This window comes from Engystomops pustulosus, chromosome 1, assembly GCF_040894005.1.
Source record: "Engystomops pustulosus chromosome 1, aEngPut4.maternal, whole genome shotgun sequence".
NCBI classification, from domain to species: Eukaryota; Metazoa; Chordata; class Amphibia; order Anura; family Leptodactylidae; genus Engystomops; species Engystomops pustulosus.
In genome coordinates, this window is record NC_092411.1 from 285936557 (window position 1) to 285949811 (window position 13255).

Below are 13255 nucleotides of genomic sequence, written 5' to 3' on the forward strand. Positions count from 1 at the left end.
GTCTGCCTTGGGCACCAAAATGCCTCGTCCCTGCCCTGTCGGTAGACACAGACCTCTAACACTACAATATCTCAGTAATGCAACAAGATTCAGTAAATAGCATCAGAATTCTTTGTTTCTTTTATATTTTCCGCACACCTGGGACATTTTACATTTTATTTTTTTATCTTTGTTATATAAATTTTACAGATTTAAAATAAAGCCTAGAACAGGATATAAAGCTCCTCCAGTCAGTGCCGGTGCAGTCCTGATCTTCTCATCAGATCTGTGTCTGTCATGTGTCTGGGGTCACAGAGGAGACTCTGTACTTATTACCTGATGTTCGGTTACAGTAAATCTCATCTTTTATGGAAACTCTGCTGGTTATTTCTCTTGTATCTGACTCTTAGCTCCGCACAGTCACAGACCTCAGCAGCTGGATGTCATCTCACCATGAAGGATTATACATTTGAGTACAAATATTCTCAGGATGGAGACATTATCATCGGAGGGATCTTCACTGTACATTCATGGATGAATCCTTGGAGATATAAAGGAGAAATGTTCCCCAGAATGTATTGCATATTGTAAGTACCATATTATGGATCAAGTAATTTTTTTTAGAGTAAAAGACATTGGTGTTCAAAAGTTTGTCAACATTTCATAATTTAGAGCAGTGTCACCTCGGCTATGTTGGTGGGCGTCCTACAATCAATGGCTCAATGTAACACAACATTTCTATTGCTTTAAGGTCAGGACTCACTGAGCCATTCCAAAACTGTAATTTTAATTCTTCTTAAATCAATAGTTGTTTGAACACCTTCTGGGTTGAAGTTCAGATTAATCTCTCGGTGAGATGTCCTGATATTTTCCTACACAATGTCCTAGTATAATGGTCACTTCCTTTGTCTATCTATGTTCATGCCCCTTCTGTTTCCTTCCCCATCACCGCCAAAGTCACGTGATGGGTGGAAAAGCCAAGAAAGTGGTGGACATGGAGCTTTATAAGTTCCCTCTAATGTCTGACTGTGGTTAGGTGGAATCCAAACTCTTCAGAGATGGTTTTTGGACCTTTTATACCTTTTATCAACTACTCTTCTTCCGATCTTCAGAAATTTCTTGTGTACGTGTCATCATACACTTCCACAAGCTTGATTGTGAAAATCAGACATTGATAGATGACTGAGAAAAAAAGAAAAAGTTTTTCAGCTCACCTATGGAAACATGTAGATGACGATTCGTGGCTGCACGGACACCTGGGTTGGGGAGCCAGTAAGTAGCAGCAAGAGAAAAAAGTGTAGTCCAGCTTCCAACGAAAGGCAAAAATATACGTTAAAAGTCCTCTTATTTAGAAAAAATTACATATTAAAAACATCATAGGACGTCCATGAAGAAGAAACTGACGCGTTTCGGGTGAGAAAACGCCCTTAGTCGAAGCCTGACTCTTATTGATAGATGACTGTTCTTTGTATGTAATGTAGTTTCCATATATTTAGAACTATAGAAAAACCCTGAAGGGTACACAAACTTATAAGTACATCTATCCATACAGAGAATCTACATTATGTAACATACTAAATGTATTTGTATCAAATTTGGTCTGAAAAGTGGGGTGCAGCAGGGTACAGTATTATCACATCTGGTTTAGACCCATTGGGCACATTTACTAAGAGAGGTGTGCTGGTTTTCTGTTGGACTTTGCACATCCTTTAAGGAGAAAACTGCTTGCACAGGTATTTAAGAAGTGTCTGTGCCACATTTGTGTCTCACATGACCATTTTGTGTTGTGGCTGCACCGTTCTTCATCCAACACAAATGTCTGCACTGAAGAAGGCGTTCCGGTGCTGTCAGGCCATGCGCCAGATTTATCATGCAAAGTCCCAAAGAAGTGTGTGGCAAGGCCCATGTTAAAGGGGCACCAAAAAAAGTGGTGGGCGCCAGATTCATACAGAATGAGCACCAGAAATCCCGAATCTGGCGCCCTCTGCACATTGCACAGGCAAACTGGACATTGTGCACACTGCACTGTTTTTAGTAACTGTGCCCCATTGTGTCTCTAACAAGTTTGACTACTCCTACCAGTGTTATCCGAGTGATCCTTTGGTATATTTTAGTATACTATACAACTATGAGAATTGTCAATCCATGGAGTAGCCTGCCTCAGGCGCTGGTCCCAGCAGGGACAGCAGAGAGCTTCAATAAGGGACTAGATGCCTTTTTACACTTAAATAACAATGATGGTTATGTTATATAGAATTGTTTCCCATAAATCTCTTCCTCATCCAATCCCTTCTCTTCCTTGGTTGAAAAGACATGTGTCTTTTTTCAACCGTATAAGCTATGATATTATATTATATTACTAAACTAATATTTCCATAAATAACTAATCGATATCTATTGCTTTCTACAGTGCTGGCCCTAGAGAGTACATCCATCTTTTGACATTTATATATACTATTATTGATATTAACAATGATCCAGATATTCTTCCTAACATCACCCTGGGATATCATCTGTATGACTCCTGTGGACATGAGAAGAAGGTGATAAAAGATGTTCTGCAGATCTTGTCCGGACACACAGTAACTGCTCCAAACTATTCATGTATGGACCATGGCACAGTAGTTGGATTTATCGGAGACCTAAGATCTGTCACCTCTCTACCAATGGCCCAGCTATTAGGGATGTATGGATACACACAAGTAAGTTTAGATAAGAAAAATTTTCAACATTTTGTCATCACTAAATGCTGACCGATCCAGATAAAACTCTAAGGTCTTTCAGTAATGCAATTGGTGCATATGTAAAAAAACAAAAGTGCAGACACTAGAGGCTCCCCCTGCTGCTTCATTTGCCACAGCCAGTACCACCATCTCCTGTTTGTCAAGGTCACCTGTTCTTTGTTTGGACAATGTTTTGCAACAAAACTGGTCCTGAGTAAGAGTATTTACAAATTTCAGGCTTCTGAAATGCTCCCATTGGACAGTATTAAAGATCTGATGTTGGCAGGTGCACCACAGCATGAAGTTCCCAGATGAAAATGGGGGACTGAATTGGTGAAGGCACTACTAGCAGAGTTTTCATTCGACATTGTGGAAGATTATCTGTCCCTATGTCTTCTAGTACTTAGGTATGGGTGGAAAAATGGACACGTGGCTAGAGCATGCACTCTAAGCCTTGCAAGTTCTGTCCTGCCCTGCAGCTAGGGTCCTATTAGAGCGCTTGTTCAGCACTGCCAGTGATGTCATCACCCACAAGAGGATTCCCCTCTCTATAGCCAACGTGGACATTCTCACGTTCTTAAGATGACCCAGACATGGATCAGACGTGACTTGGCTGTGTCAGTGTCTGAATAAGTTTGTAGAGACTTAAAAATCACATTACCTACACTTTTACTTGAAATTGCCAATTTAGGCATTAATGGAATTAAAACTTAAAATTGTCAAATTCTACAGTACCTGAACGAAACGCGGAATTTAACAGTATTTAAACTTGAAATTCTTAAATTCTTTATTATATGAATTATCCAATACTGCAGTAGCTGAATTTTAACTTAAACATTCTTAAATTCCACAAACTCCAACAAAATTTAAACATAAAATTTTTATATACTTTAGTAATTTGACTTTAACTCTAGTTAAGAGGAAGAGTGTGTGGTTTTACCATTACTTCTTTAATCCTTTGTGTAAATATCTGAGTCTCAACAACCAGAGCACCTTTAACTGCTGTGATATTTTTTTGGGGTTATGTTTTATTTTTAAGTACTTTTCTTTGCATATTTTGCTTTGTTATTCCCACAATTTTGAGCCTTCTAGCCCTTAATATTTTATAGACGTATTCAGGAATTAAAATTGAAGTCCCTGTTTGTTTCAATTGGGTTCATGTTTGAGTTTAACTTTGTGGTAAAGTCTGGATGCTGAACTGAATTCTTTTTTCATTATTTGGACAAATGCGAAGTAGACAACTTTTTCCCAACCACCTCATCACTGTCTGTAATACTCAACTAAATGAACTAATAATGCATCAAGGTCGCAGATATATAGGATACTATTTTTGAAACACCATCGCAAAATTGCAGCAAATCAAATGTTGATTTCAAGGAAGGAGAACATAATTCGAACTAATCCGGTTCCTTATTTCCAGCTCAGTTACGGGGCCAGAGACTCCTCGCTCAGTGACAGAAGATTATATCCACATTTCTTCCGCACGGTTCAGGGTGATGAGACACAATATGTGGCTGTAGTGAAGTTATTGTTGTATTTCCAGTGGAACATGGTTTGTATTTTTGCTACAAATGACGACACTGGAGAACGGGAACTTCGCCTTCTTAGACATGAGCTCAAGAAAACTGTAATATGTATCGAGAAAGTAGTTTTTATTACACAAGATAAGCAGCTGGATGCATCTGTCATGGAGGATTTAATAGCTGAAGTCATTATATTTTGTGGGACAAGTAATAGACTCTTGAATAGTATTCTCGATAAATCATCACTAAGTATCAAAAACAAAACTTTTATATTTCCGACATCTTGGTCACATGATGGTATTTTTCTAAGTGGAAATCAATTTAACTGTAGCCTCATATTTAGTCCTGTAAGATACACATTGAGGGGATTACAGGAAATATTTCTAAGTGTTAATCCATCCCAACACACACATGACCCCATCCTGGAGGATCTGTGGATCACCACATTTTACTGCTTTTCTGGAAACAAGTTAAAGAATTTTCTTTTACAAGACACTATTACTGTTCCTCTTCGTAACTGCAATGGTGAGGAACGTTTCTCAAACGGCACCCATTATTATGTGGACGGATCACCATATAAAGTGTATATGGCTGTAAAGATGATGGCCCAAACGTTAGATCACATCCATAAAACCGTACAAACAAGCGGAATAAACAAAGATAATAATGAGTTTAATGTATACAAGAAAAAGGTGAGACAACATTACAAGGTGATTTTACTTAATTTACCATATAAGAAAAGCACAAAAGAAAAGGACCACAGTCCTTTAAGTCACTCTAGAAATGTTCAATTGGGTTGAGGTCAGGGCTCTGGCTGGGCCAGTCAGTAATGGTCACAAAGAAGGTGAACCTTCACCCCAGTCTTCTGCAAAGATGTTTCATCCAGGATATATCCTTAATTGACCACATTAATCTTTCCTTCAATTGCAACCAGTTGCCCAAGCATCTTATACCCCCTTCTTAGGATGATGCTGCCACCACCATGTTTCACTGTTGGGATTGTAATTGGCAGGTGATGAGCATGCCTGGTTTTCTCCACATATAAAATACCTCTTAAAATTAACAATAAATTGTTCAATATTTTGGTAGTGATTCATTTTTTTGCAAACTTTATACAGGCTTTGATATGTCTTGCCTGAGGAGAGGCTTCTGTCTGCAAACTCTGCAATTAACCCCCAACCAATGGAGGGCTGAAGTAATAGTTGACTTTGTGGAACATCCTCTCATCTCCCTTCTGCATCTCTGGAGCTCAGTCACAGTGATCTTCTTAACCTCTGTCAGTAAGGCTCTTTTCCTGCGATTGCTTAAATTGGCTGGAGGAAGGTTGAGGAATAGTTGTGGTTGCCCCAAACTTTTTCCATTTAAGGATTATTGAGGCCACTGCGCTATGGGCTCCGTGAGCAGTTCCTTAAATCTCATGATTCTCATATGCTCTGACATGCACTGTGAGTTGTGGGTCTTCAGTACACCTGTGTGTAGTCCACATCAAGTAAATGAGTTTAATTAAACACAGCTGGGCTCCAATGAAAGAGTAGAACCATCTCAAAGAGAATCAGAAGGAAATGGACAGCATGGGAGTTAAATTTGCATGTCAGTGGAGAGAGTCTTAATACTTTGGACCATGTTATATTTTAGTTTTTCTAATAAATTAGCAAAAATATCTGCATTTCTGTCTTTCTCCTGTCAAGATGAGATGCAGAGAGTACATTAATGATTAAAAGGAACTTTCTTGATCTGAATAATTAGTTGCAGTGAAACAAAGAGTGATAAATACTTGAAATTGTTTGTTAATTAAGATTTTTATGTTGTAGCTGAGACATTACATGAGGATACCGTGTATCAAGGGTTTGGAGTTATCAAGATTTTGCTTTAACCATAAAGGTGAAATCTCTGAACCATTAGAGATTCTTAATTTTATAAATAAAGAAATTGGTGATACTGTACAAGGACTTGCAGCATCTATTGGTTCATTTGAAGAATCACTTCCTCCAAATCAGCAGCTAAATATTTCACCTGCGGATATAATCTGGATAAATAATAAGGTAGGTCATGCTGCAATTTACTTTACTATTTAGACTACTGGAGGCTTCAGGCTCCGTGTAGCATTTGAATGACCAACATTGGGGCTTATTTACTGCGGGTCCCGTGGCCACATTTTTGCCAGGTTTCCTGACTTTTCGGGTATAACGCTTGGGATTGTGTCGCAAATGATCAGATTGTGCACTTACATGCACTGATAAGAAGAAGGTGAACTCCGGTGGACCTGATTGGGGAAGCAACACATGCAGGATATCGGGCACAGGATCTACATGGATCGCAGCAGGCGTGCACTCCGGCGGACATTCCGGATCAGTGATTGCAACTCCGATGGGTAAATGTGCCCCATTGTGTTCCAAACATCATCAATACTTCTAGTTATTTTTTACAAAGGTTTATAGAATAACATAGGAAGTATGATTTGCCCCCTATTTCAAAGCGGTGCTAATGATCACTTTCATAGGTAGGGTAAAACATATCCATGAACTGACACATAAAGATATGTGCACAATACCAAAACAGATGAGAAATAGCTAAACTCATCCACCATAAAACAACTGAGTGCAGCAACCAGACAGGAAAAAAATTCCAAGCAAACAAACAACACTGAGGACCTTGAACATAGTAGTCATCCAAGCGGAATATAGACATCATGCTTACTTTTCCTAAAATTCAGATGTTCTTATGTTAATTTTCTCTTTCCCAGACACCTTATAGCCGGTGCTCAGAAAAATGTTCTCCAGGCTTCAGGAAAGCTGTGAAACAAGGAGATTATATTTGCTGTTACGACTGCATCTCTTGTTCTGAAGGAGAAATTTCAAATGCAACTGGTAATAAAAGCTCGGACTGGATAAAGAACAGTCCTTCTAGGCTGAACCCCATCAGCTAGTTTCTAAGACCAGGAATTCCAAAATTGGGATATTTGGTATCGACCTAAAAGGTCTTCAGCTAAAAGTTTGAGTTTGGTATTTGGGCTGGTAAAACACACCATAGTTATTGGTAGCAATCACAGTACTGTGAGTTTGTACCCAAACCAAACCTCATTGGGTCCGCTCATCCCTAAGCATGCTAAATAAAGAGATGACATTTCGCAGTTGATTGAGCTGGGCAAAAAATGTTGGGCCAATCATTGTCATATCTTTAGTAAAATTGATGATTAAGGTTTTGGTTTGTGGTTGTGCATCAAAAAGATAAGAAAACTTATTTAGCAATGTTCAGTGGGTGCATTGCGGCCTGTAGTAAAATCCAAAATGTTCTTTATTTGCTCAATAATGTGCGCTTTGAACCCCATCTTGCTATAAAAAGAAAAACTGAAATATGATGTAAGTCACAAGTATAAGTATTCAGACCCTTTGCTGTGACACTCATATTTAACTCAAATGCTGTTCAATACCTTCTGATCCTCCTTGAGATGGTTTTACTCTTTCATTGGAGTCCAGCTGTGTTTAATTAATTTGATTGGACTTAGATAGGAAAGACACTTCTCAAGGAGCTCAGATACAGAATTATGGCAAGGCACTGATCTGGCCAAGGTTACAAAAGAATTCCTGCCGCACTCAAGGTCCCCAAGAGCACAGTGACCTTCATAATCCTTAAAACGGAAAAAGTTTGGGATGACCACAACTCTACCTCAACTGCCAAACTAAGCAGTCGCCTCCTGATGGAAACCTCTCCTCAGTGCAAGACATATGAAAGCCGTACACAGTATGCAAAACACATAAAGGACTCCCAGACTATGTGAAGTAAGATGAGATGAAGATTGAACTTTTTGTTGTTACTTCTCAGTTGTATGTGTGGAGAAAACCAAGCACTTCTGATCACCTGCCAAATATGATTCCAACAGTGACAAATGGTGATGACAGCTTCAGGCTATGGCGGTGTTTTTCAGGATGACTATGGACAGGACAACTGGTTGTAATTGAAGAAAAGATGAATGCGTTCATTTCCTGGAAATATCCTTTTCCAGTGTACTCGGGACCTTAGACGTGCTAACGGTTCATCTTCAAACAATGACCCTAAGCAGACAGCCAAAAGAAAAAAATCAGCCCACCAATGTTCATCATCCAAACTAAGGGAACTGGGAAGGATCTGCAAGGAATAATGGCAGAGGATCCTCAAATCCAGGTGTGGAAACATATTGCATCATTCCCAAGTAGACTCCTGGCTCTGCTGGCTCAAAAGCTACTTCTATTCAATACTGAGCAAAGAGTTTGAATACTTATGGCCATAATATTTTAGTTTTTCTTGTTTAATAAATTAGCACCAATATCTAATGAGGAAAAAAAAAATAACTTTTTTTGAGCTTACCAATTGGCTGCAATAAAACAAAGAGTGAAAATTAAAATTTAATAATTTCCTTACCCACTGTAGTTTCCAAATGTTAAGATTTTAATACCACCTTACCACTGTCAGACAGTGCTATGTGAATGACCAAAGTAGTCCTTAAATGATTATTAGCTTACAGGAGCCCAAAGGTGGGGGCTGAGAGCTAAGGAGTGAGTGAGCAGCACAGATGTTTTTTTTTAATTCAAACCAAAATAAACCTGGGACTCAGAACAGGATTCTGTCATTGTGCAAGGTAAGTTAAAACCCAAAATTTAATTGTAATTCAAATGCTTATAAAAGTCAGAAAGACAACTTTGTAATATAGCTGCAACCTGTCTTTTAGTCAAAATGAGGTTCTTGGTGACAGGTTCCCTTGAAAGGATATTATATTTTTATTTTCTACTCACTATCACTACTAACACCTTAAAGGGGTTGGCCACTCGTTTACATAAATTGCCTCTGTGCCTTTACTGAATTTTCAACAATTGATTCATCATCCTTGATACTTCCTGTAGTGCAGTCCGTAGACTCTCTGTGGATTTTCTTTACATGTCTGTGCACTGATAAATAGGAGGGACCTACCTGGAGGAGGAGATGATGACTCATCTGCTCCCCCCTCCCCTTTCCCTGTGTCTGTCAGTGAGACAGACTGAGAGAAAAAAAACACAGTGGAGGCTGCCATGACAGACGTACTGAAGGAGTGAGAAGCCAAAAGCTGTGTATATATGCAGAGGGCAGCATGGGGAGAACAGGGAAATGCTGAAGCTCTTACAGGAGGCACGGGTACATATACTTTACATGCAGAGATATGTTGAATACAACAAATTTATTGAAAAGTGTCCAACCCCTTTAATAATTTACTTACAAAATCGGTGACATGTTCAATACTACTTTCACCTGTTGTATCCTTGAAAATAAAGATAGATCTTATGGAGGACATGCAAAACGTGGCATTTCTTGCCTTGGTCGCAGAGAAAATTTTGGTGCATCCTCAGAGGAAAAGTTATTTAGAGAGGCCAAAATCTCAGAAATCCTGACAAATCACGCACCAGCAGTAAATGGTTAAGACCAGCGCTGAAGGGAACAACAGATCATAAGGCCAATGCCAGGACTCATTCTGAGATAAACGGACCTTGTGCTGGCCAGATATCATGGACCGAGCACAGTGCTGGGGACGAGACTTCATGTTTTATAGATATATACAGTGGAAGGAGTCCCTGCTTCCCCACAAGACAACAGTAGCAATCTGGAATCATGGTTATTCTTTTAAGTTCTTTATCTAATTTACTATTTGCATTAATATATTTTAGATGCTGAAAACTGTCAAAAGTGTTTGCCCTCTGACTGGCCAAATGAGAAACGGGACAAGTGTATTCCAAAAATTATTGAATTCCTCTCCTATGGAGCTGATGTTGTAGCTTATGTTTTCTTATTATTTTATCTAATATCTTCTATTGCGGTTGTTTTAATCACTGGAATATTTGTATTTTTCCGGAATACTCCTGTGGTCAGAGCTAATAATCGTAGCCTCAGCTTCATCATCCTTATTTCTCTCAAGCTTAGTTTTCTTAGTATTTTCCTCTTCATTGGTAAACCAGAGGACACAACCTGTATGTTCCGCCACATCTCCTTTGGGATCATCTTCACTGTTGTCTTGTCTTCAATCTTGGCCAAGACCATTGTGGTTTGCATTGCTTTCAAGGCCACCACTCCGGACAGCTCCTGGAGAAGATGGATGGGTGTAAGACTTCCCTACTCTGTAGTGATGATCCTCTCATCCATTCAAGTCCTGAATGGAATAATCTGGATGTCATTTTCCCCTCCTTATCAGGAGTTAGACATGGATTCTTTTCCAGGAAAGATCATTATTCAGTGCAACGAAGGCTCAAAACTGTCCTTTTACCTCATGTTGGGTTATATGGGGTTTCTGGCAGCTTTGAGTTTTGTTCTGGCTTTTATGGTAAGAACATTACCTGATATCTATAATGAGGCCAAGTACATCACCTTCAGCATGCTGGTGTTCTGCAGTGTCTGGATCGGCGCCATCCCGGCCTATCTGAGCAGTAAGGGGAAAAGTATGGTTATTGTAGAGGTGTTTGCAATATTGGCTTCAGGTAATGGGATAATGGTTTGCATATTCTTACCTAAAATATGGAATATCATGACTAAACCAGATCCAAAAACAAGAGATTTATTAGAAAAATGAATCAGAAGAAAATAAGTGACATCAAGGATTGGGCTCATTTTGACAACTTCTACTGTATTTGTAGTCAGTCAGGTGGTGAATTCATTGTCTTGCTTTTACTTTTGCTCAAGAAACCTTCAGTCATTGTCTGTAGGTCCTCTACACCCAACCTTATACTTCATCATACTTTGTGTATCTTTAATGCATATTCATATTATACATATATGCATCAATAAAAAAATAATGTAGATCACCATTCTAGATATAAACTAACAAGCAGAGTATCAACTCCAAGAGTGGTAGTAGTGCCTTAAACCAAAAATGTATTAAATGACATAAAAAAACGCACACAGATCAATGTGAAATCTTACAAGCTTCAGGTATCTTTCTAATGTTACTTTATACATCAGTACCCTGCGAAAGTAAAGCAAAAACATATCATCCAAAACAGCCACTGCCTGATGTTTGGTAACAATCTCCCGTAATGTCTTACCATGATCCAGGCATATTGTAGTTGCAGCTAGACAGGAGTTTCGGAAGCCTGCAGAAATGCTGTCCCTGCAGGGTCCCCAATAACTCCTGTAGTACCATGACTGTCCGTATCAAAAAGAACTTCCCACGTTCACACACACTTCCCCGATGTGTCATCAAAAACTGATTCTTCAGAGGGACTAAGATGTTGAGGTAAAAAGGAGAGGGTAATACATCAATTAGGGTGCAGTAGAAGAAGGTCTTGCTGTGCACCTTGCCCATATAAAGACTGCTAGGCGAGCGTCCTGGTGGTGGAGCGTGGGACTCAGATGAGCAGAGTGGCATGACGTTCGTGCCATGAGGTTTTACTTCTGCCTATTTAAAAGCCCTACTCTGTGCTCTACCCGATTTGCTAAGGGATTCCAAGGAACACCCACATGACCGGCAGCGGTGTGTGTACAGTAGTTTAGTGGACCATAGTGTAAATTGCCAGTGGAGTTGCTGGATACAGGTGCCCATGCGCTAGTTCGGCAGGGGGAGCTACATAGAAGCATCTCCTAGGAGACATTGGTTTCCTTCTACTTATTACAGTCATCGAGACCACTTTTTTGCATCGCCGGTTTCATCCATGGCTAAGTAGATATTTAAAACTGTAGTTGGACTGTGTGTTCGAAAGTACCGACACCAATGTATAATGGAGCGATTAGCCTGATCTAAGCTGTACATGCACGGTTAGAGCAGATCATGGGTAATTTGGGGGATTCATAGAAGACGTGGGACATTATGTGAACTTGCTCTAACTCAAGGACCTTCTAGATACCAGGAAAAATGAAGAAAAGAACTGTCATTAAAGTATCATATAATTAAGTGGGTTCCTATCAAACCTTTGTATTGGGGACCTATTGGCACAATACTGTTAATGGGAGAAAGCTACATGGGACCACCCATATATGGAGCTGTCATTAATTTAAAAAATGGGACAAGTACAAGTTGGCCATTTTGACCATTAAGGGAGATAGTGCCTAGGACATAGATCCATCTTGCTTCCTTCTTAGGATTATCTTGTCACAATCACTCCCCCATTCTGTATATGGGACAATGTCTATCCCCATAAATCATTATGCAGAGGCATCACCATTGTGTTACCTCGTTTGTACCTTCTATATGTTACATCACCTAGATGATCTCCAATTCTTCTTCTCAGTTCTCTGTGTGTTTTGCCCACCTACTCAAGGCCACATCTATAGATTATCTTGTAGATGGAACCAACACTCTTGCAATTCATGTAATATTTTATTGTATAGCATATACACTTTGCCTGTCTGTATATAAGGACATGCAATGCAGCCACCACATCTATAGCTGCCTTTCAACTTCCTGCACAGCCAAAAGCCTGCCATTTCAGGGCAACATAGTGACCGTTGACCACCAATACCTGATAGATTAGGTTTCACAAAAAGTAATCAAGGGATGAGGACAGACCATATCCTTCACATCTTTGTCCATCAACAGGATGGACCAGATCTTTTTGAGGATTGATCTTGCTTCCGCCCCATAATCCTTAGTTTCTTATCATCCAGAGAAATGTTCTTATTAGAGAGACAATGAAGTTCCACCTGACTTTTCTTTAAACAGCCCTAGTATGCCTCCCACCAGTCCAGGAGCAGGTTGGCATATGAGGGAACACAAGGGCTCCCCATCACTGTGCCCATAAGCTGGTGGTAAATCCGGCTATCAAACAATAAAACATTTGTAGTCGGTGAGATCTTGGATCAGCTTGTTATGTGCCTAAAAACTACACTCTACTGCCTCCAAGTGCTTGTCATGGAGGGTGGAGAAGTAGGTATTTCGGACAGGTATTCCGCTGTAGGTTTTCACCTTAAAGGGGTTATCCGAGATAAATAAATAACTTAGAACCGGGCTGGGGTGGGCTTTTTTTTTTAAAAAAAAGCATCTTCACCTGCATCTCTGCTGATGTCCAGCGCCGTGGTCCCTTTGATCCGTGCTCCTGT

At 39.7% G+C, this 13255-nt stretch overlaps 1 protein-coding gene across 1 annotated transcript; it reads left to right on the plus strand.

The window, feature by feature from the left end:
- Window positions 1–943: 943 nt before the first annotated feature.
- On the plus strand, window positions 944–12782 carry LOC140127612 (vomeronasal type-2 receptor 26-like). Its single transcript, XM_072148531.1, has 7 exons — window positions 944–1010; window positions 2461–2681; window positions 4123–4917; window positions 6037–6267; window positions 6969–7092; window positions 9898–10547; window positions 12756–12782. Exons 1-7 carry the CDS (start codon window positions 944–946, stop codon window positions 12780–12782), a joined length of 2115 nt encoding a protein of 704 aa, XP_072004632.1.
- Window positions 12783–13255: the final 473 nt, after the last annotated feature.

Coding starts and splice junctions, on each gene's coding strand:
- LOC140127612 (XM_072148531.1), top strand. CDS start 944: ATGGGTGGAAAAGCCAAGAAAGTGGTGGACATGGAGCTTTATAAGTTC. Junction 2,682..4,122: donor GGATGTATGGATACACACAA/GTAAGTTTAGAT, acceptor CCTTATTTCCAG/CTCAGTTACGGGGCCAGAGA. Junction 10,548..12,755: donor GTTTTGTTCTGGCTTTTATG/GTAAGAACATTA, acceptor GTCCATCAACAG/GATGGACCAGATCTTTTTGA.